The sequence below is a fragment of the Patiria miniata genome, unplaced genomic scaffold, assembly GCF_015706575.1.
Source record: "Patiria miniata isolate m_02_andy unplaced genomic scaffold, ASM1570657v1 HiC_scaffold_3, whole genome shotgun sequence".
Lineage (NCBI taxonomy): Eukaryota > Metazoa > Echinodermata > Asteroidea > Valvatida > Asterinidae > Patiria > Patiria miniata.
The window spans coordinates 25,369,228-25,393,754 of NW_024037069.1; the positions used below are offsets into that span (position 1 = coordinate 25,369,228).

A 24,527-nucleotide genomic window follows, 5' to 3' on the forward strand; every position below is an offset into this window, starting at 1 on the left:
GTTATCAGTGATGCCAGTGTATTCAATTTACAATACAAAAACCTTCCGTTTTCTACGAGTATACTCGTAGTGGCAAAATTCGGTACACCTGTGACTACGAGTATACTCTAGTCGGCAGTCAACGTGTTAAACAGAGTGATTAAAATCTCTCGAGCACACATTTATTCCCTTAATATAAGACTAAGGCTGTGTCTGAATTACTTGGCTGTGGCTGGATATGACACATTGCTCTATGGGAAGTGGCTGTAGCCAAGTACTTCAGGTACGGCCTATGGGGGATCTAGTATTGTCAAATTAATATGTAGTTCTTATAAAATGCTTTAATACATCCGTTCTTCAGGCCATGAGATCAGGGCCCAATTTCACAGCGCTGCTAAGCACACGATTTTCTGCTAACAAAGCCTCCATCTATTTCATGGAGACCGTAAGCATAAGCGCAGCAAAAGGCACGCTTACTTCAGAGGAAAAATTTGCTTAACTTAGTGACGTAACAATAGAAATCTCCATGCACGCGTGACTGTTAGCACGTCCACGCCGTGAAATAGTGCTAAGGGTTAGCAATTTTTTTTGCTATGCTAAACACACCTTTTCTTCTAACTGTTAAGCAGCACCGTGAAATTGGGCCCAGTCTTATATAGCAGTTTGAGATTGTTAGAGTGCACTATCCTCACAGGAATCTTTTCATCCTTGGTGGGGGGAAGGCATTGTAGTGCAGAGTCTTGCCTAAGAACACAAACACTATGATCACCATCATGAGTCAAATATAATAACCACTTGAAGATGGTTCTTTACAGTTGACTTGTTTGAGCAATTTCTGTTTGATTTTTTTCCGGTTCAAGAAATCATTTACTTCTCGACCCAGAATCAGTTTTCAGCGTAAATAAATTCAAACTAGTCTCCGTCCTCCATCATGGCCCTCTTGCGCTTCCTGTGACCAGCCACCATGTCCGAGGCGGCCATCTTGGTCATCTTCCTTGTCTCCCACTGCTGGAAGGCCATCAGACTCTGCTGTCCGGCGCGGAACAATGAGCGTTCCATCTCGTCCAGCTTGGTCATCAGTTTAGTGATGTCCTCGTTGAGTGCATTCTGTGAGTTATCCATGATGCGCCGGAACCGGCCCACAAAAGTCTGAAAGAGATTTAAGAGAAATTAAACAACAGAATTGAAATCAAACAACTAATTAACAAATTAACAAAAAGAAATTTAAATTTGAACACGAATAATCATGTTGCTGTCAGAAATAGAGGCAAATAGCGCCACCTATTGACTGATTCCCCCTATGTATGAGGTCTGTAACTTCTAACGACCTGACTGTTGACAGTCTTTTTAGTTTTATCCATTTTCTGATGAACCCCCCCCCCTTCAAATTAGTCTGCAGTGACCATGAGTGCAAGGCAAACATCAATTTTAAAAAAATACTAGTCTACTAAATATAACAATTTTTCCAAAAGAAAGATGAAGCCTAACAATGATGTGTATGGTAACACAGTTAATCATTTAACCACACCAACCTGAAGTAAAGACCTGGCGATGTCATCTGACTCTGTGCTTTCAAAACACAAGAGTTTCGTGCCAAAGGAGTAGAAGTACGGCCCCATTTTGTGAAGGTCTACCACGTTGGGATCGGCGGTGAAGATTTCGCGATAGCCCGCCCGGTAAGACTTGGGCAGCTCCACGCTGACAATCTTCCGCTTCCTGCTGCACAAACCGGTCGCCAGCCAAAACGGCAACTCCATTTTGGCACCCGGCAAAATGTGTTCACTGTCAGAACTTGAGTTCAGGAAGCCCAAATGATACATGGGCAGTTCTGTTTTGACCGGCACTTTCTCCTGTGAGGCCAGAATGTCTTCGATATTGTAATAGTTGTCGGTGCTGCTGGAAAACCGGGTATAAATTTCAGGAGCAGACGCCATCGCTGCAGATAAACCGTGCGTGTTTTGAATTTTATGGCTAGTGGCGGGAAAGTCTGGTACCCTTTACGTTCTCGTATATTACATGTATTACAAGACTAGTGTATGGGAAGAAAGCAGACTATGGCCATTACTTCAAAAGAGGGCGCCCTGACAGTTTTGTGGTGCATGATTTTTCTGGCCCAAAAAGCGGCCTGCCAGAAAAATGCACCACAAAACTGTCAGGGCGCCCTCTTTTGAAGTGATGGCCCTGTAGTCTGAAGTCTGTTAATCTGCGTTTTAAAAAGGCCCCTTCAAGGCATTTTGTGCTTAGAAAAAATGTTATAATACATGCAACTTATTTTGATTGAGCAGTTTCGTGAAACTGAGCCTTTTTCAAATGCCACAATCCCTTCCAGCAAAAATAATATGATATAAAAGTGAAAACATTTTTTGAGGGGGGGGGGGGGGCAGGGGGGGGGGGGGGTTGTTGTTGTTGAGCAGTTTCATGAAATTGAAAGCGGGTCAGGTTGGCATACCGGTTCTTTCCTCGCCATCCACCACTGTGATCCGGGTTCGATTCCTGCCTGGGCCAATATGTTGATTGGGTTTTCCTCGGAATTTTACTGGGGTTTTCCTCCGTCTAAAACTGTAATTCCTTCACATTGTCTTCTCTTTACTGGGCACCATGGGAGATCAGTGGATTCCACTGAATTGGCTACCCAGTTAAAATAAGTATTATATAAAAAAATTTTTTAAAAGGGTTAATGTGGAGCATGGACAACGATATAAACAACATTAGGAGGTAGTGAGAACAGCAGAACTTGAGAATAAACTAGGAAAAAAAATTATTTATTCGGTGATTCCTTACGCATGTAATAAGTTATGCACTTTGAAATGGGACATCACTCAAACACACAAAGAAACATTAAAGAAAAGTTTCACATTTTAATATTAGGAGCACACCCTTTTTCAAAATTGACCAGTACAATTTCACGTTGAACAGCATGCAAACAATTTCGGAGTGACTGCTTTTAAGCATTTGAACACAAGTTTTCACTGAGATTGACCAAGTGGCCAGCTTGCAAAATTCCTGACATAATCTGCCAAAACAAAATTCTTTGAAATTTTTCAGTACAAATTGTTCAGTTTAATATTTCTTGAAAACAACTGTAATCAAATGAGCCAATCAATCCATAAATAAATTATTCAACAAAGAATACATCGTCCTGATTAATTTTAAACTTAAACATTTCAATTTTAGTGAAATTTTGCCTTATTTATCATGTCAAAAATACTGGATTTCAACACAATGAATTCTTTACCTCAATCAGTGATGCGTGACGAGTAAGGTTGTGTACTATCCGCTCTCCCTCTTTTTACATAAATTTTGCGTCATTTTGAAAGAAATATTGCCACTACTGCTTACAGTCATTTTAGATAGATACATCTTACCATGACTGACAAGGATCCAGCAACTAAAGCACATCGGAGTCGCCGAAAACCCAGCTCAAAAAAAGATCTCCCGAGCCCGAATGACAGCGACCAAGATGGCGGCTATGTTGCGTCATGCGTATGCAGTGACAAGCTATCGATCATTGACGACAAGCTTGACAAGGTTCTGGCGTCAATCACTAACATCGAATCACGACTGACCTCCCTAGAGCTTAAGCACCAACAGACCCACCAGCAGGTGTCTTCAAATGCCACAGACATCGCTGAACTCAAAACATCTGTAACGTTTGTCCAGGAAAGTCATGACGCCATCAAAAAGCTGATCAACACAAAAACCGAGTACAACCTGCGGATCATCAGGAACCTCGAAGACAAGATTGATGACATCCACAATCGAAGTCGCCGTAACAACGTTGTCATCCAAGGCATTCCTGAGAGATCTGAGGCCGGATCGGAATCGTGCGAGGGCTTCGTCCATGAGCTCTTGGCCAATCATCTAAAGCTCCAGGGTGCCGACGAGATCGAGATCGACCGGGCACATCGCACGGGTCCACCACCCGGTACAGGCTCAGCTGCAGCACTCAGCTCACCACGCCCAAGACCAATTCACTGCCGGCTTCTTCGATACAGCGATCGTCAATTCATCCTAAAGAATGCAGCAAAACATCTGAAGAACAACAAGTTCAAGGGCAACAACATCTTCATAACGGACGACGTCACACCCAAAGTCAGGGCCCAACGCAAGCAGCTGAGGGAAATGCACCTGCGACGCATTCAAAGAGAGGAGCGGGTCCACTTTGCGTACATTCCTTGGTCAGTACCAGCCATGATCAGGTACAAGATCCAAGATGGCCCGTTCAGATCATTCCGTCTTGAGGGAGACGCCTGAAGTCAACAATGCATCACAATGCTCACTTACATTTAATCTTCACTGCTCTATTCATGTCCTTTGTTTTGTGTATTTATGTGTGTGTATTTGTGCCTCAGTGTGAGACAAGCCGACATCACAAGTTTATCCTGCTTATTCTGGTGAGTTATATTTCGTGCTTGATATGTTTTGATTTTGTTTTTATTAATTAACCAATAAAAATACCCTATTGAATGACTTCTGATATAGATCCAGATACAAATTTTGATATTCCCGACAAAAATTGCTATTACTACGACCAGGATGAATTCAGTGATCATTTCATTACGAACACCGATATTAAATTATTACATTTCAATGCTCGTAGCTTACGAAAAAACGTATCAAGCATTAATCAGTATATTAACTTACTACGGAAGGATTTTGCAGTTATTGGAATATCGGAAACCTGGTTAAATGATATTCATGACCCTCTAATACAAATCCCAAACTATATCATTGAGGGAACCTGTAGACAAGACAAGAGGGGTGGTGGGGTTGCACTTTATATACAAGAGGATTTGGTATATAAAGTTCGCAACGACTTATCAATTAACAATTCCGATATTGAATCATGTTTTATTGAAGTTATAAATACAGGTAAAGCGAATGTTATTATTGGAACTGTCTATAAACCCCCCTGTGTTTTAACCAACAACTTTACAGAATGCTTTAGTACTGTTTTGTCACTTATATCTAGTGAAAATAAAAAATGTTATATAATGGGTGACTATAATATCAACTTACTTGAGTATGACATTGACAATAGTGTGCAGACCTTTATGAATACTGTTCTATCTCAATCATTTTATCCAACTATTGACAAACCAACAAGGATCACTGCTGATAGTGCAACTCTAATTGATAACATTCTAACCAATGACCTTTCGAATCTTTCCTCTGGTGTTTTGATGACTGACGTCACAGACCATCTCCCCGTATTCTTAGTAACCAACAGTGTCAAAGAAAGTCCCCGAACCAGCAACAAATTCCAAAAACGTACTTTTAATGCCAGTAATGTTGAAAACTTCATTTATGATCTAAATATGATTGATTGGGATTCTGTAATATCAATAAACGATATACATCGTATGTATAATAATTTCCTATCAAATGTCCAACAACTTTATAATAAAAACTTTCCTTTACAAGATGTTAAATGCCGATACAATAAATGTAAATCCCCATGGTTATCTGATGGTATTTACATTTCTATCAGACGAAAAAATCATTTGTACCGAAAATTTACGAGGAACCCGACTGCGACTAATAAATCTGTTTATACTCTGTATAAAAACAAATTGAATTCTTTAATCAAATTAGCCAAAAAAGAATATTTATACACAAAATTTAGCGAAGTGCAAGGTAATATCAAGGGTACTTGGAAAGTTATTAATTCATTACTTAACAAGCGCAAGCAAAACGTAAACACATCTTACTTCTTTCAGGATGGTAACGAAATTAACAATGACAAGGAAATTGCAGAAGCATTTAACGACTACTTTGTTAACATCGGCAGTAGCCTCTCCAGTGAACTCCCGTTATGTAACACTTCCTTTGATTCATTTCTAAGCAACAAATGTCCAAATTCACTGTTTCTTACACCTATTACCAAGGAAGAGGTTGTTGACTATCTTAACAAAATACCTTCTGGGAAGGCCCCTGGATTTGATGGTTTAAGTTCTTCTGTCATCAAACAAGCACGGTATTCTTTAGCTAAGCCCTTGTCTGACATCTTTAACAAGTGTTTGACAGCTGGAGTCTTTCCCGATGATCTAAAAATAGCCCAAGTAACACCGATATATAAAAAAGGTTGTAAGCATAACATTACCAACTATAGACCCATATCAGTCCTATCTACATTTTCAAAACTATTTGAAAAGCTTATTTACAAACGATTAGTATCTTTTATCACTAAAAATAATATTCTTTCTGAGTCTCAATTTGGATTTAGACAAAATCGTTCAACTGAATTAGCGATATCATATGTAGTTAATAAATTATGTAATGCAATTGATCAAAATAATTTCTCCATAGGCATTTTCTTAGACTTGTCAAAAGCATTTGATACTGTAAATCACGATATTCTTATAAGTAAATTAGATCATTATGGAGTGCGGGGAACAGCTTTGGACCTTCTGAAAAGCTATCTGTGTAACAGAAACCAGTATGTATCGTTTCAATCTGTAACTTCAACTAGCCGATTCATTACGTGCGGGGTACCTCAGGGTTCCGTATTGGGTCCTCTACTATTTCTTCTTTATATTAATGATATATGTAATACTTCAGACACTGTAACATTTTGTTTATTTGCAGATGATACAAGTTTGTTGTACACTCACGATAATGTAGATGAAGCAATTAGTAACCTAAATATGGAACTTGAAAAGATCAGTACATGGCTTCTCGCAAATAAATTATCTATTAATGTTGTCAAGTCAAATTATATGATTTTTTGTGCCAATCAGTACAAGTACACACAATCTGTTCCTCTGAATTTAAATAACTCAAGGCTTAATCAGGTTAAGATAACTAAATTCCTGGGTGTAACTATTGATGAAAATCTCACTTGGAAACATCATATTGATGAAGTAGCGACAAAAATATCAAAGAACGTTGGAATAATGAATCGTTTGAAATATTATCTTCCGAGTAAGATTTTATTAACATTGTATAATTCATTTGTTTTACCATATTTAAATTACTCAATCTTGACCTGGGGCAGTTTGCCATCTAAGTGTAACAAATTACTTACTTTACAGAAGCGAGCAGTTCGTTTAATTTCAAATGCTGGCTATCGTGATCATTCTGCTCCGTTATTTGCTAAATTAAATATATTACAATGTAATGACTTATATTACCTTAATTTAGGAAAATTAATGTTTAAATTTAAGCATAATCTACTCCCGTCCTGTTTGGATTCTTGTTTTACCTTAGCATCTAATGTTCATGTATATAACACCCGAAGTAGTGCTAAGGGAAATCTGTTTGTCCAATTTAATAGGACGTCAATGTCAAAAAACAGTGTGGTTCATCAAGGCACCTTGTACTGGAATAGTTTAGATGATTCTCTTAAACTGTTACCCTCACTATCTGTCTTTGTCAAAAAATTAAAAAATCATTATATCGAATCATATTCATAAATTGAAATGTTATATGTGCATTAATATTTAGGCCTTGTCTCACACACTTGTCCTGTCTGTCTACCGTTGTGTTTTGTTTGTCCCTTATTACAGTACTTTGGTTGTATGTCTGTCCATAGGTAAGGGCACAAAAGCGTCTGCTTAACCTTATACCTAACTGTTGTCATTTAATATTACACTTATTAGTAATCACTGTGTACATAACTGTCATATATATTACTATTGACCTTTCTTAATTTATACATGATTGTACATAATTGTAATGAATGACATCATTGAAATAAATGTTTCCAAACTTACATTGCCCAACTCCATAAAAACAACGTTTTTTTTATGTGCAAAAGGGGAATTGGGATGATTTTCTCGCTACAGTACCTACAGTCTAAAATCTGTAAATTATTTGCATATCTGTGCAACGATTTACATAAACATAATACTGACAGTTTTTATAAATTTTGAGCTTTACACCTCTGTTAATGCCTACCAGATGAAAGTATCTAGAAGAAACATTTAATAAACTTCTACACTAATTGGACACTGCATAAATATTCAAATGAACTATGTATTCCATTAATTGGATTTCTGCAAAATAAAAATTACTCTGGCTAAAACTTTTTCCTTTTGTTCTGCAACCAGAGTAGAAGAGGCAGTAGTGATTCCTTCTTGAGACAGTTCTTGTGGAAGACGTCAAAGTTGACCTTCTGAAGTCGTCTGAGGTAGGCCTCGACAGCCGCAGTGACCAGGAAGGCAGGTAGGGCTTCTCTGGGTACACTGGCCTTGAAGGATCGCGCCTGCATAGGGGTAAGAAAGGAACAATTAGAGTGCTTATGGGCTTCATTATTTAGAAAGATGATCTTTTTAGCAATTTCTCTGTAAATGTCTAATTACAGTAAAAAACACAAAATAAATACCCTTTTTTTCCAGTTGCTCTAAAATTTCAATTGAATAAAAAGAAGAAATTAGAGTGAAATAGTTTTCTCCTTTTTCTTGGGGGGGGGGAGCTCAAGTCCCACCTCTGAGCCCATTGAAAGGGGTTGGTTGACCACTCCCCCCCCAAAAAAAACCCACAAAAACAAAAAACAAACAAAACCGTTGCTAGCTCAGTTAACCATTTATCTTTTACATCGAAGGTGTTATTAATACTCATAGTTGAATTTTACCTCTGGTGAGTGCTGGTACAAAGAATCATTGAATAATTCACATAGCTTAGGGTGAAAAAAACTGAAAATACAAATACATTTCCGAACTGTAGATCTCTTTTTTACAAGTCCTCTGTGACCTCTTTGTGACCTCTTGAGTGTAAGGAGAGGAGCATATATCGCTACTGGTTCACAGCCCATGCTCCTATACATCCCTACACCCCTATCAAATCTTAAACACTCCCCAAGAACCAGTTCCTCTACCATCTTGTATTCTGAGAAGTCTCTAGCAGATGAAATGACTCTTTGCCAAAACAAGTCAAATTTCAACTCACAGTCTCTAGGTGGACATGAGCAATGCTAGCAATGTCATAGATCACATCCTTCACAGGTTGCTCTGCATTCCCTCGTAGTATGGCCTCATGGGACACATTGTGCTGGGTAACAAATAATTACAAATGAAAAAAATAAGGCAACAGCAGGCAAAACTTTGCAAACAGATAAATGTGCAGTTAAATATCTGATAAGCTCTGCTACATTTCTCCAGTGTCCTTCTTAGCTCCCCGTCTTCCAAAATCCACCCGATTCAAACAATTAAAACCAAAGTTTAAGGTTTTTCTTGCCGGTCCCAAAGGACCAGCCTGTGTCCTTTTTTTTACCTATTTGAATTTGACTGACTGACTGACTGACCGACAGTCACTTGTGAGCCGGGGAGTGCTATCATATAGGATTACCCCATTATGCCAATGAATTGGCTAAATCCGGCCCATTTTGCAGACCAGACGCATGAAAAGACTTCCAGTGAATAGCCATTCTGAATCAATTGAATAGAATTTTGTGCCGATCTGGGACCAGGTTTTCTAGGCTTGCCTTGTCCAAGTTTAAATCAGGTTTTCAAAATATACTTCTCTTTTCTTAACTAATCGCTGCTCCCCCGATACATCAGTAACCCCCTGACCAAAGGTAAGACTTCTTTTTACCTTAATTGTAACATCCAAGGGTAACAATATCTGTCTCCTGCTGACATGATACGGCGTGGCCCTCAGTAATGTGACGATACCCTGTGCCTTGCCGATATGGCTGGCCGCGTGGTCTGCATTCACATCTTTTACTCCTGAAATTAAAAAAAGACAGCATGAGTACACTAAATATTCTCACAATTGTCAATTTTTGGAAAACACTTGTTATAGTTTTGAGTTTGGGGTTCACACTACTTTTTCATTGTTGACAGTTTATTCCATGTGTGAATACTCGTGAATTTGAAGAAATTGCAACAAAGTTTATTTTTGCTGTCTTTTCAGTGGCACTAACGGCAACTTCAAAACCATCTCGCTTTCTCATTCTTGAGAGGAACTTTTTGGGGGGCAATTCAAGCCCATTTTACTAGCTCTTGCACTTGACAAAATAATCAAATGGCTGACTTTTTGGACCTTTTTCGGGGGGGGGGGGGAGGGTTGGGGTGGGGGAGGTGATCCATGTTTTCACTGCAATGATATTCTACTGTCAGTACCTTTTAAGTTAAGCAGGGACAAATACTGGTGTTGAGGAGAGGGCAAGACAATTACAATTACCGGCATGCTTTGTCTTTGCGATGCCTTTTGATTCCGAGGCAAACCCTTTTTTATTGGCAAGTTCTTCCCTAAAGCTCCTCTTTCAATTAATGTTGGAGTGCATTAACATTAACGTTTATCCATCTTAAAAAACCCAGATTTCTCATCATCTTTCATGTTGATTCTCTACTGCAATATCAATAGAAGACATTTATTTCAGTTCCAATTACCCAAAGCCTCCAATGTAAGGTACAGTAAGGAGGAGGATGTGTTTTCAGCATATGTTTCTAGCTCCTCCACACTCTGATAGGGCTTGGCATCAAGCGTCTCAGCCTAAAAATTAGGCAAAAAATAAATATCAATTTGGCCAAAATTAGTTACAAAGATGCTGATGGAGTTCAATGCAAACAAACCATGAAAATACATATATTATGACCGAAACCTAAAAAATGTACCTTTAATTGGACACAATTTTTCAACCACAAACACATGACCACTTTTCTCCTGGTTCAAACAAATATAACATGTAATTTGGTCAACAATGGCCAAAAATTATAACTTTAAAAAAAACCATGAATCTTGTTTTACTTTACAGACAAAATCGGCAAAAAAGAAAGATGCCTTCAAAACCAAAAGCTATCAATCAATAGTTGCAACACTGTTGAGACTCGACTTCAACCATACACATACTAACTCTAGCTTCAATAATTCTTGTCAGCCATCTTTTAGATAGTTTATGCCGGTGCACAACTCTGGACAGCTCCATGGCAACAGGCTGCTGTGGCGGTGCTCCCTACAATCCAAAAACATTTATGAATATAAATACTTATACATGTAAATACTAATGAATGCCCCATCAAACTACACTTGAAGCATTTGCAAACTGTTGTGCAAATTTTGTGAAGGGTAGGTTAAGGGCCATGTACAACTCAACAACAGTAATGAACTGTTTATATACATAACAGCTGGTAAATGATAATATTCTGGGGTTCAATTTCTGAAAAATAGTCTTGAGGTACCTTTTATTCTGTGGGAGCTTACCTCATATTGAGTTCCAGGTCAAATTTATTCTACCCCTGATTTTATTTTAACAGAAAATGAAGGTTAACCAATGCAAAGGATATTATAGAACATGCTGGCTTACAGAGAGCAAATATTACATTAATATGAAACATCTTATCCGATAAATGAAACTATTTTCCAATTTGGTTTAAATATAGTGTGCCATTCTGTATTTGCATATTAAAACTGCATAAACAAATATTGCATACATTTGTATGCATTCATTTAGGTATTTAATGTTAAACCCCAACGGTTAGAAATGTGTTACACAGCTTTGTGGTAAAGTTTCTGTGGCAGGGAATGAATGCCAACACCCACTATTTAAAATGTACCAAATAGTCTGAATTTTATCTGTCAAATGGTCCAAACATTTATTGACAACTTGTACATGTAGTAGCAGTACTTAGCTTCCAAAATCAACAGCAATAACAACTTGCAAAATTGCCTTGGTCTTAAGTTTTGCCACATATCATACAAAACAATTTGAGACCTCATAAATTTTGGCAATGGCGTCCTTCCAGAACTGCAGCCTCATGAGTCCAATGTGCTTCTCTGTCACGTTGTCGTTGATGGAGGCCGTCTCCACGTTGAAGGCTCGGAGGGCAAACGCTGAGGCCCTGGCTGACTGAGGTAGAAGGAGGGCAGAGAGAAAACTCTCATAGTCACTCTTCCTATGACAGGATATCACAGGAAAGAAAGTATGCAATATTTATAGTTGAAATAAAAAAATGAATTAGATTAATAAATGGGATGAACATGAGAAAAGTCAATAATGAAGCGTAGCTGTGCCCCAATCCTATTCCAGAGTGGGAATTTAATTAACTTAATTTACTTGACTCACCTAAGTATTTAGTGATGATGAAAAACAAAGAAAATGTTGTGGAAAGAGGGCAGGGTTTTGATTTTTTTTGGGGGGGGTGGGGGTTTGGGGAATTGTGCACAAAAACCTAATTTGGGAAATTTGGGTGAGAAAAAAACGCATTTTTTAAACACTGTTCAAATTTCTAAGAAACTACAGTTTTTTAATTTAAAGGAGATTGCTTTCAATTGTTGAAGTCATTTGAGCTGATAAAATCATATAAAGTTCATGTCTATGACTTAGTATGAGTATGAATATGATCAAGATGGCAATGTAAAATTAGCCTAGATTCTATTTCATTTGTGAACCAATCTGATTCCGAAAAACAAATTTTATTGATGAAAAGAACTATTTGTTATTATTTAGCCTGTCATCAGTCAGCCAACATTTCTCTGATGACCCCCCCCCCCCCAACCTCCTCCCCCTCCCCCCCCCCCCCCCCCCCCCCCCCCCCCCGACCTCAATGACCGGCCACGGCGGTCATTGGCGATAGGCAAATCATGCAAGAAAATGATCTTTCGGGATGTTTGGCGCTACCTACCGAACTAAATCCATACAGTATTGAGAAGTATCTGTTGATGCTGATTTCCGCTGAAGTTTTATTACTTTTGGGCACCTGTTGAAATGCCTTTTGAATAAAATTGTTTTGGCGCACGATTTCGCATGACTTCTCATGGGAGCTGCCATCTTGAATATTTTGTAAGCAGTCGTCTAGGCATACATAACTTCCAACGGCTGTTTCGCGTAAAAGAATTGCAACCAAAAGGGGATCACGCACTGCCGGCGTGAGCTAGTGGTGCGTGAAGCTCATCACGTACCGTACTAGTATGGTGACCTGATTGACCTGCGTAAAATCTCGTAGCTTTAATCAGGTTGGAGTCTGGGTACGTTCACGCCATCCTCCTCCTTTTGCTGGTACTGTCTCCTAACAAACGGCATTTTTTTTGCAAATTTTGCAGATTAGAAGCAAATTTGAGAGCAAAATGGCATTGAGAATCCCGGTTAAAAACCTTCTTGTACTGAAGGAACAATGCACAAGATCTTTTGCTACGTCAATTGTCTCCAAAACAAGGTAAAAAAAGAGTTGCAAATTTTGTCAAGTCGCCCCTCACCGCGAGTAGGCCTACCGCGTTTATTGTGTATTATTTATTGTATGGACAAACTCGCCCCCTCTTATATGATCATGTAGTCTGCTAATGCTGCTAATTGCTATTGCTAAGTTGAACTTCAGAAATCTGTTTTCTCTTTAAAAAATAATAATAATGGCGATCGTGTTGTTACGGGCCCCTCTTTAGTTTTGTTCGAATTAGTGTTTTTTATCACTCCAAGTCCAAAGTGACTTTTTAAAACTCAAAACTTTCTAAATTAAACTAAGAAGGAGTGAAGCAGACTTCTCTTTGTTTTCTAAATATGACATCTTTTTTAGTACTTTTGAACATTTTCGTACACGTTTTCGGTTGGTGCCATGCGAATCAACGTGGTTTCGCTTTTTCACTGTGCGTTGCAGTGATCACCATCTTTATTTTTGTGTTGCGTTTTTGTTGTCTTCATCGTCACTTTTTTAGGGTACCCAAAATTTCCCTCGTAAGAGTAAAACCCTGCCCGCTATCCACGGAATACCTGTTTTTAGGTTATTTGACTTACCAAACAAGTTAGCAACATTACAAACAACTTGTTCCCTTACTACTACTACTAGCCTAGGATTAGGGCTCTACACTACACATATGCCGAAGTGGCATCATGATTTTATAATCTTTTTGAAAAATGTTTTGTTATGTTTGACACTTGGTTTCACCATGTTCACCTTCAACTTGCATTTTTTTTTATCATTTGCATTGCAAACTAGGGCCTACCCACTTGTATTTTTTTTTTCATTTAAAGTTGATGTCTGAGTTACGAGTTATATATACACATCTGCCTTCCCCATTCCAAATGAGTTATCAAAAAAATTCAAATGTTGCAGCTGGTGGTCGAATGTGGAGATGGGACCCCTGACCCCATCCTTGGGGTCACGGAGGCATTCAAGCGTGACTCTAACCCCAACAAGATGAACCTGGGCGTTGGAGCGTACAGAGATGATGAAGGCAAACCATATGTTCTGCCAACAGTGAGAAAGGTGAGTCTTAAGACTCATCCAGCTAGAAGAATTGGATGGCATTGCTGAGGTGCCACCAAGCACTATGCTTGTACATAGGTTGTCCATCCACATACACTAGTGGGGGGGGGGGGGGGACTTGCAGTTTGAAATCCAGTTCCAGTCAGTTTTTTTTATGAATCAAAGTTACATTGAAACTCCCTATAGGCCTTTTTGCTGGGATGTAGCCTCAATCCTGCAAAATCTTCCAATTGGCCTCGTGGGAAAAAAGCATATAGCCTCAATCCTGCAAATCCCTCCATTATTTTCTTGAATATGGTCCATGGAGGGGTGACCACTGCCTGAATCCTGCAAAATGCCGCGGCAGTGACTATCAATATGTTGAGGCCTGGCCAGTGACATCCTGGAGCAGCACGGAGGATTCCAATAATAATCCAGGCCTATACTTTTGCATGGCTGAGCAAAAACAACACAAGGTCTGGCCCAAGACCTTGACAAAGTGCATCCTACGAAATCAGTAATGCAGTTTTGCCATGTAATCTCAATCCTCCAAATTCTTCCACTTTGTCAAAGAGGATTTTGAAGGATTCAGGGCGGTTAGGGTTAAAGTGAATGTTGTCAGTTTCCATTTGTGGGAATTTTTTGGTTGATGGTCATTCATGTTATGTGCAAACTTTAAAGCAAACTTTTGTTATCTGAAGTTGGCGTGAACCTACAGCAGTGTTAACCAACTTTACCCATTCTTAACGATAGACCTGAGGTTTATCAACAATAGATGCATTGTATTCTGACCAACTCTGGAATGTTTCTTGTGATGAAGTCATCAACATTGTTTATAATCTGATAAATTTAGTGTTTGAAGATTCGTGGGAGGTTTTTAAAAATCCTGCAACAAATACTTGATACATGTTATTGCGGATAAACTTTCCTGCAACTTCTCCCGGATATTTATTGAGATGACTCCTGACTGTTTCACTCATCCCTATAGGCAGAAGCCATGATAGCAGCCGGCAATATGGACCATGAGTACCTGGGCATCACTGGCCTGCCAGACTTCACTAAGGCTTCTGCCAAGCTTGCGTTTGGGGACGACAGCGAAGTCATTAGTGGTGGAAGGGTAAGGAAACTTGTTTGATTATTTGTCAAGTTGTAGGCCTATTACTTTTGTGATATTTAATATACTGGATATATTGTGTCTTGCATATTGTAATTTCATTGGTCTTAAAGTAAGACATGTCCCGTCTATAGAAAAGACTTGGTTTAAATTCCGTAGGGGCGCATAGCACCCTCGGCACCCTTCTTACAAGTGCAATATTCCACATCACAGCAGTCAATAATTGTTACATATGGCATTCCTTTTACTAGTTCTACCTGATATGAATTCCAAACACATAAACACTGACAGTTTCATTATTTAGGAAAATTGTTGACAACAGGAATGAGTAAGCATTTTTGGTCAATGATTTGGAAAAAGCTTTTTTCAAAGGCCAACAGTCATCTTGAAAAATGAATCTGGTCGCAATTTTTTGGGAAAAGGGGCTCTTTGAGACCATGAACTTCACAATTTGAGGTGCAAAAGCCAAAAAATTAAAAATAATTGCCTCCCCAAACATCCAGGGTAGTTCCTCTTCTCTTGAAAAAGTATGATTATGATTATCATTACCAACTTCTTCACTTGTTAAAATAGATTTTTTGAAACCCTGACTGCTATTTGTGACAATCAACCTACTTTCAATGAACCCATTTGCCTTACTCCACAGAATATAACCGTGCAGGGTATCTCTGGCACGGGTTCTCTACGCATCGGGGGCAACTTTCTGGCCAGGTTCTTCCCTGGCAGCAAGTCCGTCTACCTGCCTACCCCCTCCTGGGGCAATCACACACCTATATTTAGGTAAGCAAAAGTAGACAAACTAAGTAGGTTTTTTTTCTGTTTTCCATAGATTTTGAAAAGATAGAATTAAATAAAAGTTGTTTGAATAAAGAGAATATCAAATTCTGCTTGTAAGTCGGCTTTGTTTATGTCTCCAGCCCCAGATTCATTCTTACTAACCCTGCAGCATTCAAACCCATTGAAAATAAACCAGCTATTTGCCCTGTGAGACGGAATTTGGTGTCTCTATTGCAGAAAAAGGACAAAAAAATATCCGGAAACTGTCAAGTCAAGGGACTAAAATCATGAGGCCAGAGTCTGTATCCAAAGATGAAGATGAAGCCAAGATTTCGTAAACCCCTATGAATGTTTGGAATAGAGTACCGAAGTGTGACGTCATGTAGAACCAGAAAGTGTAGTGCAAACGAATGGAGTACGCGCCCATGTTGGTTCACGGTCTGAATCACGCTATAGAATTTGTGCTATATAAATTAATAAATTATTAATGTCTTTCACACATATCTTGTGCACGTGACGTATTCACTTTGGTGCTCCATACAAGCACTTGTTAAAGCAACTAATTTTATTCTATTTTTTTTATCCACAGAGATTCCGGCCTTGAAGTCAAAGGTTATAGGTACTATGACAAGAACACCTGTGGTTTTGATGCTGCTGGTGCTATGGAGGATATTTCTGTAAGACATATTTTTAAGAGTCAACACCTTTTAAACACTGTTTTGAACACTGAGGACGTTATCCGTACAAAGTTGTACTGGAGTTGGTTTTAGCCAGTACTAGGTATAAGTCTTATCATAATCCATTTTATCATAGTCTAAACTAAAATTATATAAAAAAAGCAAAGCAAAACAACAAATTTAAGTCCAGAACTTACTTTTCTGGGGCTAACATGTAGATTGTAATCACCTGGTAAAATGTTTTAAAATCCAATATTGGTTCTGTGCCGAAATTTGTTTTAAGTCAAGCATTGATTACAAACTAAATTCCCATATTTGTTTATGTTTCCTGGGACTTGGACCAAGATTCCTATTGCAATAATGTAAATGCAGTTTGCCTGTAAATGCGGAGTATATAGCTCTATATTTCAGCTGATTGTGATGAGATAATCAAAATCTCTCAAATTTACGATGCTTATTGAAATAAAGAAATAAAGAATGAACGTAATTTCAGTAGTCAAAAAGCACATTACCAAAAAAGTAACAATGAATTATGGAACTTATTATCAAGAGCTAATAATACTTTTTTTTTCACAAATCACTGTATTTGTACATGTTATCTAATATAAAATTGGAGAATTTTTTTTTTCTTTTTTTTCCCCAGAAAATCCCAGAGAAGTCTATCATCATCTTGCATGCATGTGCCCACAATCCTACCGGAGTGGACCCCAAGGTACGGTAGTCTGAGCGGTTGATTGATTTTTATTTTTTTTTATTTGGGTACATTAACCCTAACTCCCTAGCATGATTTACTAGGAACCATACCCATCCTGGCAAATTCAAACACCTATTTTGGAAACTGCACACACATATTTCTGAATTAGTTTCTGGAGGTGTGCCAACCCAATGTAAAAGCCTGTCAGTTTAGGGGTACTGTACCCATCCTGACAGATTCCAACAAAACATGCTGTTGGGGTTTGATGGGTTGAGTGCTGTTTATAGGGTTAAGGATCAGACCGTGCAGAGCCACACTACGAATGTTAGAAATTGTGACATCATTTTGATCAGAAATGTGGACTAAAGTGTGGATTGGTCAATTTGGCTGCCTTGTTTTTGTAATACAACGGGTTACGGAATGGTCAGAATCATAACAAATATCCAAATCTTTGCGAATATCGTAAATGCTTGCATGCAATTGGCTATTCCATAGACTGGCGTTAAGATTGCTTGGCCGGACAAACTCAATTTTACTTAAGAAATTGTTGTTTTTTCCCTCAAAAGTAGCCTTAGTTTTTAATTACTCAATATTTATTTAAAAATCTCTGACTGCCTTTGTGGTCAGAGATGTTACAAATTTCATGTCACTTCCAATGTACTTTGTGTTACTTTTTTTCAGCCCGAACAGTGGAAAGAATTGGGGAAAATCATCAAGGTAAGAACTGATTTTTTTCTTCTATCTTCCGGTTTAAAGTACTTTCCATGCAACTTGAATAATATGAAAAGAAATATAATTTTTGGCTGGAAAAAAATTGGATTCAGTTGGGAGGTGAGATTAAACAAACTGGGTTTTTCAAAAAAAATTCCCATTTTAGACATAAGGGCATCCCTTTTTTTCTGTAGTTCTCATATTTTCGGCAGCTTAAGTGGGGACAGTCAGCTGACAAAAAAATTTAAAATCTGAAGAAAAACAATTGCAGTTGAACCTATATAGATGGCTAAATTAAATGATGCCAAGTGTGTAGTGTCTCTAGTTTTGTTGATTGCTATGAGATCATCATGAGTTGATATCAGTGAACAAAATAATAAAGCCATCTTTGGTAGAACATCGTTGGCTAAATTTTGAATAGACCATGAATTTGTGCAATTTCCAGGAAATGTGTGCCTTAAAGCTTGGCATCTCCTACACTTTGATTTTCAGGACAGACAGTTGTTCCCATTCTTCGACATGGCCTACCAGGGCTTTGCTAGTGGGGACCCGGCCAAGGATGCCTGGGCCCTCCGACACTTCATCTCTGAGGGTCACACAGTGGCCCTGGCCCAGTCCTACGCCAAGAACATGGGTCTGTACGGCCAGCGGGTTGGTGCCTTCAGCCTGGTGTGCTCTGACGCTGACGAGGCGAAGCGATGTGAGTCACAGCTCAAGATCATCATCAGGCCCATGTATTCCAACCCACCAATGAACGGGGCTAGGATCGCCAACCTCATCATGAATACACCTGAACTCAACGCTGAATGGTAAGCTACTAGTCTGAACACAGCCTGACAAAATCTCTTATATTGAATCAAGAATCCGAGATCCACCAGTGTGTTACTGTCTGATTGACCTATGGTGTTGGGGTTATTGAAGTATGCACGTGTGTATAAACAAGCATTGCATTCTTTGTGACATTTAAATGCGCTTGAGGATTAGGTCAACCCAATTGAGGGAAGGTTTCATTGTCAAGGTGCATAGCTACCAATACATGATTTTAGAAGCTCTGCTAGCTTTGTTTGTATGAGACCAGGTCTCCTGCCTGATACATTGCAATTCGGTAAGTATACTACTCCCACAGCAATGTTTGCTTAGACATTTCCTTGGGGGATTGGGAGTTTGTCAAAGTCAAGACTGCTAACTCTTATCGTGTATAGACCCAAGCCCAATGCTGATTGATAAGTTACTCTTTACTAGGGCAGTGTATTACATCACAGTATATATACTGATCCCACTTCTACTTTTCATTTGAAAACAGCTCTCGCTTTGTGACGGTAAAAAACAGATGAGTTGTTAAATATATAAGACACTAATCCACATTAAAATAAAAAAATTACGGTCACTTGTAAACAAGCCCCTTGCCCACAGCATTATTATAACGCTTAGACCAAACACCGTGTGAAAACCTGACTTTGTAGAACGCAGAACTCTTATCATTGAAGGCCTTCCCGGGAGAATTTTCCCCAGTAAGAGGATCTTTATTACAGTCTTGCAGATAACTGGAGGGGGTTCATCAGATTCTGACAAACAGGAGGGAGTTAACCAGAATATGGCAGTTTACTTGAGAAAATTGTCATAGTCTGGCAGATTACTGGAACACAGTTGACCACTGTGTAGCAAGTTACCGTAGGGAATTGAAGTAAAACCTCAGAAATTACTGTGAGGTGGTATTAACAGAGGAGTGAAATCTCAGCTTTAAAGCTGATTTCAGCTTTTTTTGTTTCGGATTTCGGCTTTTTTCCCTCACTTGCTGTGTACAAAAGTATAGGAGATTTCCAAAGTTCAGCTTTTTTACACCTTTTTTTCAGCTGTTTTCAGCTATTTTTGTCAGTGGCCACGCACACCCCTGATTAAGATTGCCATTGATAGCGGGAGGTTGTTAAACTAGCACCGCGTTCCCACTTGATTTGGAAAAAGGTGGATCAAGATCCAGCATTTTGGTGTGATCGTTATCTTACCGCAACAAAACCGCAAGTCGCGTTCCCACTTATGCTTGATCCACCTTTTCGTACGGAAATGTTGGGTCCGAAAGGTCACTGAGTTCGGAATTACGCGCGCTCTGTGGGAGTGCCATTGTTGCATGGTTGCATGCTAGGCCAGGATGGGTCAGTTTTCAAACAGCACTATCAGAATTCACAGACAAAAATTACGCGAATTCACCAACATAAATCACGGATCCGTAGAGGATCCGTGCGTGCATACATTAAAAGGTGAAATCCAACAGTGCCGCTCATTGTGTGACATCACGACAGAAACCAATGCATCGATAAGGGATTCCCTGGTTCTGAAGCTTCTCATTGGTTAGAAACGGTCACATGATGTACTACGACATCATTTTCCAATTTTCTATAATCAATACTTCAGATTTGTCACCTCCGTACGTACCGCGCTATCGGCACTATTCTCATCGCATACTCGTAAGCTTTTCAATGATTCTGTGCCAAAGTGAAGTCTTTTGGTGAGTGCGGACTCAGAGTCATTTATGGATGGAAAAATAAGTGAAATTTCAGGAATGAAAAAGGTTTAGTAATGGACGAACACGCAACAAAAATAAGGCCTATAGTGTATTTTTGGGATACCACGTGCGCTTTTGCATGCGCGGTGCCGGTGCTAGCCCGTAGTTCAGCGGTTGTTTATTGTGCATGTTGTAAACGCTGGAAATGTTCACATGAGCTACACGCCTGAAAACGTGTTTCTTCGTTCATGAGACCGCAACATTTTCGCGCCACTCGTGCACCGGGCGGATGTTAACAGGTCAAATTGCCGGATCAGATCCACCTTTTGCGTTCCCATCTGATCGTGATCCGGCAATTGCCGGATCTGATCCACCAATTGGGGGATCTGTATCCTGGTCCAGAGGTGGATCAGAAAAGGTGGATCTGATCCTGATCCACCTTATAACGGTTAGCGTTCCCACTACACACAATTGCCGGATCTGATCCACCAATTGGGGGATCTGATCCGGCAATTTGGCAAAAGGTGGATCAGATCCCCCAATTGGTGGATCAAGTGGGAACGGGGTCTCAGTCTTTCATATAACTGGAGAAGTTTATCACAGTAGAGCCTATCACTTGCAGAGTCTACTAGCTTATTTGAATACAGAATCCAGAAGCAGCAATCAGTACTGCTTATCATAGCATTGATCTCTTGTAAGCAGTTTTAGTGTAAACTATTTTCAATAGAACCTAGTAAAACTGACCGGAAGTGTCTTAAATCGTTCAGGAAAAAGGAGTTGGAGTTGATGTCTGGGCGAATCATCTCCATGAGAACCCAACTGGTAGACAACCTGAGGAAGGAAGGTTCCAATCGGGACTGGTCGCATATCACTGACCAGATCGGCATGTTCTGCTTCACGGGACTCAAACCAGATCAGGTAGGATTGGCCATTTTCTAAATCTCAGTGCTGGTCCCAGAGGGCCAGCCAAGTGTCCTCTTTGCACCCATCTCACTGACTGACTGTCACGCTACGGGGGGTACATGTGGGGCATTTCCCCCCCCCCCCCCCAAGTTTTGTCCTTGCCCCCCCCCCCCCCCCCCCAGATTGCCCACCAAGTTTTTCCTCAACACTTTATTAACAGGTAGATTAATTATGTCTATTTTCTTCGCTGTTAAGATTCACAAAATTTGGACACATTTGGGGCCAATGAAAGCATTAAAAACATTGGTACTTAGGTAGACAAAACATGCCACACATGCATTTTTACAGCCATAGATAGTGTGCAGCCAACGTCTTTGTACATTGGTATACATTTGTTGTACACCATTCTGCGGTATGATACATTTCTCATTCATAAAAATGACTACACATGTACACTTCTATTAAAGTTGGTTGCTCTAGTGACTTTTTCCGGCCCATTGACAATGGGCACACGCGTGCACACAGGCTTAAGATTTTATTTTGACTGCCCCCCAAAAATATTTCCTTGCCCCTCCAATTGCCCCCCCCCCCCCCCATTTTAGAGTCTGGCGCCGCCACTGTTAGCTGTATGGGCCAAATCTGGACCATAGTGTAGACCAGATGCGTACTAATACTTCCAGTGAATGGGCTCCGTGCGCCAACAAAAGAGGGCGCTTTTTACCACTTTTACGAGCCCTTGGACGGGCACACAGTGTGTGCGTACTACTGGTTCGCGCATGGATTACGCATGACTAATTTACGCCGAATGTGCACAAAGCTAAGCCATAGCGTCTTCCCGCATGTGCGTCAGGCGTCGGCACGCGAAAACATTCCAATTTAGCTTGGGATGGTCTCCCAGACTAATCCCCGCCCCCAATAACTTTGGATCATTTGAAATAAGCAGTGGATGGACCGGGCACCAGTCTAGGTCACCCCCAACTCTCCTTTTCTGGCCGTGGAAGGGGTACTTGTGCACGGAGCCTATAGCCAATCTAAATCAATTGATAAGTAGTGGAATTGGTGCATATGCATATTTTTGTTTATCCTCTGTCGCTCAGGTTGAACGGATGACCAAGGATTTCTCCGTCTACCTGACTAAGGATGGTCGCATCTCAGTGGCTGGTATCTCATCCAAAAACAACGCCTACTTGGCCCACGCCATACACGAGGTCACCAAGTGAGGAGTGGGTGGATGGAGAGGTCATGACCTTTAACTGGTTTCCTGCCATCAAGATATTTACTGTTCAGTACTGGGTACCAGGCTGTCACATCACTGTCCTCATTGAGCAAGTTGGATCATGAACCATTGGTCAACTAGTGGTTGATTTGAGACGTTAAGTTTCTGCATTAAGCCTGCTGCACACCTTTCTGATTTTACCGGATCACCGCATTACCGTTATGTTTTTTTCACCGTTGCGGTTAGACCACAACGTTACCCGCACACATGCCGACTCCGTTCTATGATGGGTCACATGATGATCAGTCACATGATGACCAGTCACATGATGACAAAATGGCAGCCGTTAATTTTGAATCATGTAACTTCCTTCTTGAATCTGATTGGTTATTTGGGACATTTAAGCTAATATTTCTCATGGAAGCTCTCATACTCGAAAGTGGTTTTTCGACAAATTTGGCATTTGACATACAAAAATACCTCACAGCTAATAAGATAAAAAAATGTTCTGGACATTTTTTCATCATTTCCTCGAGACTGCTCTCGTATTTGAATCAAAGAAATGCTATTCGAATAGTTGGTTGATTGAATATTTGGTATATTCAGCATGGCCCTAAGCTATAGACCACCAGTTATGTATCCTGCATTCAGTAATATCGAACAAGGCTAACTATAGTTCTTGGTTGAACTTGCTCATTGATTGAACGGTGGAGATAGGTCAAGGAAAAGTCCGGTCTTAATCAGAGTCAGTACACCTTATAAGTGCATTATGTGCATTATATTATTATAAATTAGAGGGGCTATTACTATGTAATACATATATACGCAAGGGTGTTGAAAAGTTTTCAGAAGATTAGAAAAAAAATTATTTCAAAATAGGGGCACTAAAATAGTTGTTTATGTCATATAAAAATATTGAAGCTTGGCTTCTTGGTTTTAGTTAGATAAAATTCTCTGTGAAGTTTTGAAAATAATTGGAACAAAGATCATGTTTATGTCATGGACGTTTTCAGAAGGGAAGATGAATTTTAGCTAAAGGTATTGAGGAATAGTATTTTCTCTCTCCAAAATGTATTGCTGTGACTAGTCTAGAGACAGAATTGTGAATAAAAAAGATTTCTGAAGTCTTATATAAATACATCTGAAGCAGCTCTCAAGTTTATGTATTAGTGTAAGGCTGAAATTATTTGGGTGCCAAATCAAGTTGTATTTTAAAAATCCGATATGTACATGGATTTCTTCATAAAGAACTCAGTTGATTATTTTTGGGTTGCCGCTCAATATAACAAGTAACCAATGCAGCTGGCTTGTGTTGCACACAAGTTATAGACAAATCTGGGCACGTGAGCACTGAACACTCACGAGGCCCCCTTCAATGGAGCTAGCACAATGCTTTTGCCATTGAGGGGGGCCTCCGTGATAGTGTGCCCTGATTGGTCTATAGATTCTATTAATCTACAGATTTAAGAGAAAGTATAGATACACCTTGTGCTTTTACTGTTTGAAACAGTGTCTAAAGGTATGGCCAAAAAAAAATAATATTCGGTCTCTGGTCAGACCGAAGTTCCAGAATTAATGTGGGGACGCTTTTTTTGGGGGGGGGGGGGGCTTTTTTTTTTTCAAGCTTAGATTGTACAGACAAGGTGGGTACTATTTTGCTTTTGTTGTGTCCTCATATACATTGGGGTCCTCCATAATTTGCCTTGGTGCCCTCCATCATTTGCCTTGGTGCAATTTCCCCATTCCTTTTGAGGAAGTGCGGTAATAGAGGGTGCTGCTGTAGCTACCGTGGACAATTTGATTAAAATCGACACGTGCGCTGACCAGAGACAGACT

The 24,527-nt window shown here is 39.6% G+C and overlaps 3 protein-coding genes across 3 annotated transcripts; 1 reads left to right on the forward strand and 2 right to left on the reverse strand.

The window, feature by feature from the left end:
- Window positions 1–822: 822 nt before the first annotated feature.
- LOC119738567 (DNA replication complex GINS protein PSF3-like) lies at window positions 823–1,913 on the reverse strand. The gene is made up of 2 exons (XM_038213474.1): window positions 1,512–1,913; window positions 823–1,128 (listed from the first exon to the last, which is right to left on the reverse strand). Exons 1-2 carry the CDS (start codon window positions 1,911–1,913, stop codon window positions 892–894), a joined length of 639 nt encoding a protein of 212 aa, XP_038069402.1. The 3' UTR covers window positions 823–891.
- An 899-nt stretch (window positions 1,914–2,812) lies between these two features.
- LOC119738569 (NADH dehydrogenase (ubiquinone) complex I, assembly factor 6-like) lies at window positions 2,813–12,721 on the reverse strand. Its single transcript, XM_038213476.1, has 8 exons — window positions 12,546–12,721; window positions 11,636–11,816; window positions 10,778–10,876; window positions 10,314–10,416; window positions 9,514–9,647; window positions 8,869–8,970; window positions 7,695–8,185; window positions 2,813–3,214 (listed from the first exon to the last, which is right to left on the reverse strand). The coding sequence occupies exons 1-7, from the start codon at window positions 12,689–12,691 to the stop codon at window positions 8,000–8,002; spliced, it is 951 nt and encodes a 316-aa protein (XP_038069404.1). The 5' UTR covers window positions 12,692–12,721; the 3' UTR covers window positions 2,813–3,214; window positions 7,695–7,999.
- A 54-nt stretch (window positions 12,722–12,775) lies between these two features.
- Window positions 12,776–23,827, forward strand: LOC119738568 (aspartate aminotransferase, mitochondrial-like). The gene is made up of 10 exons (XM_038213475.1): window positions 12,776–13,076; window positions 13,968–14,120; window positions 15,088–15,216; window positions 15,860–15,993; window positions 16,580–16,667; window positions 17,311–17,379; window positions 18,043–18,078; window positions 18,565–18,881; window positions 21,340–21,490; window positions 22,573–23,827. Exons 1-10 carry the CDS (start codon window positions 13,035–13,037, stop codon window positions 22,693–22,695), a joined length of 1,242 nt encoding a protein of 413 aa, XP_038069403.1. The 5' UTR covers window positions 12,776–13,034; the 3' UTR covers window positions 22,696–23,827.
- The last annotated feature ends 700 nt before the right edge of the window (window positions 23,828–24,527 follow it).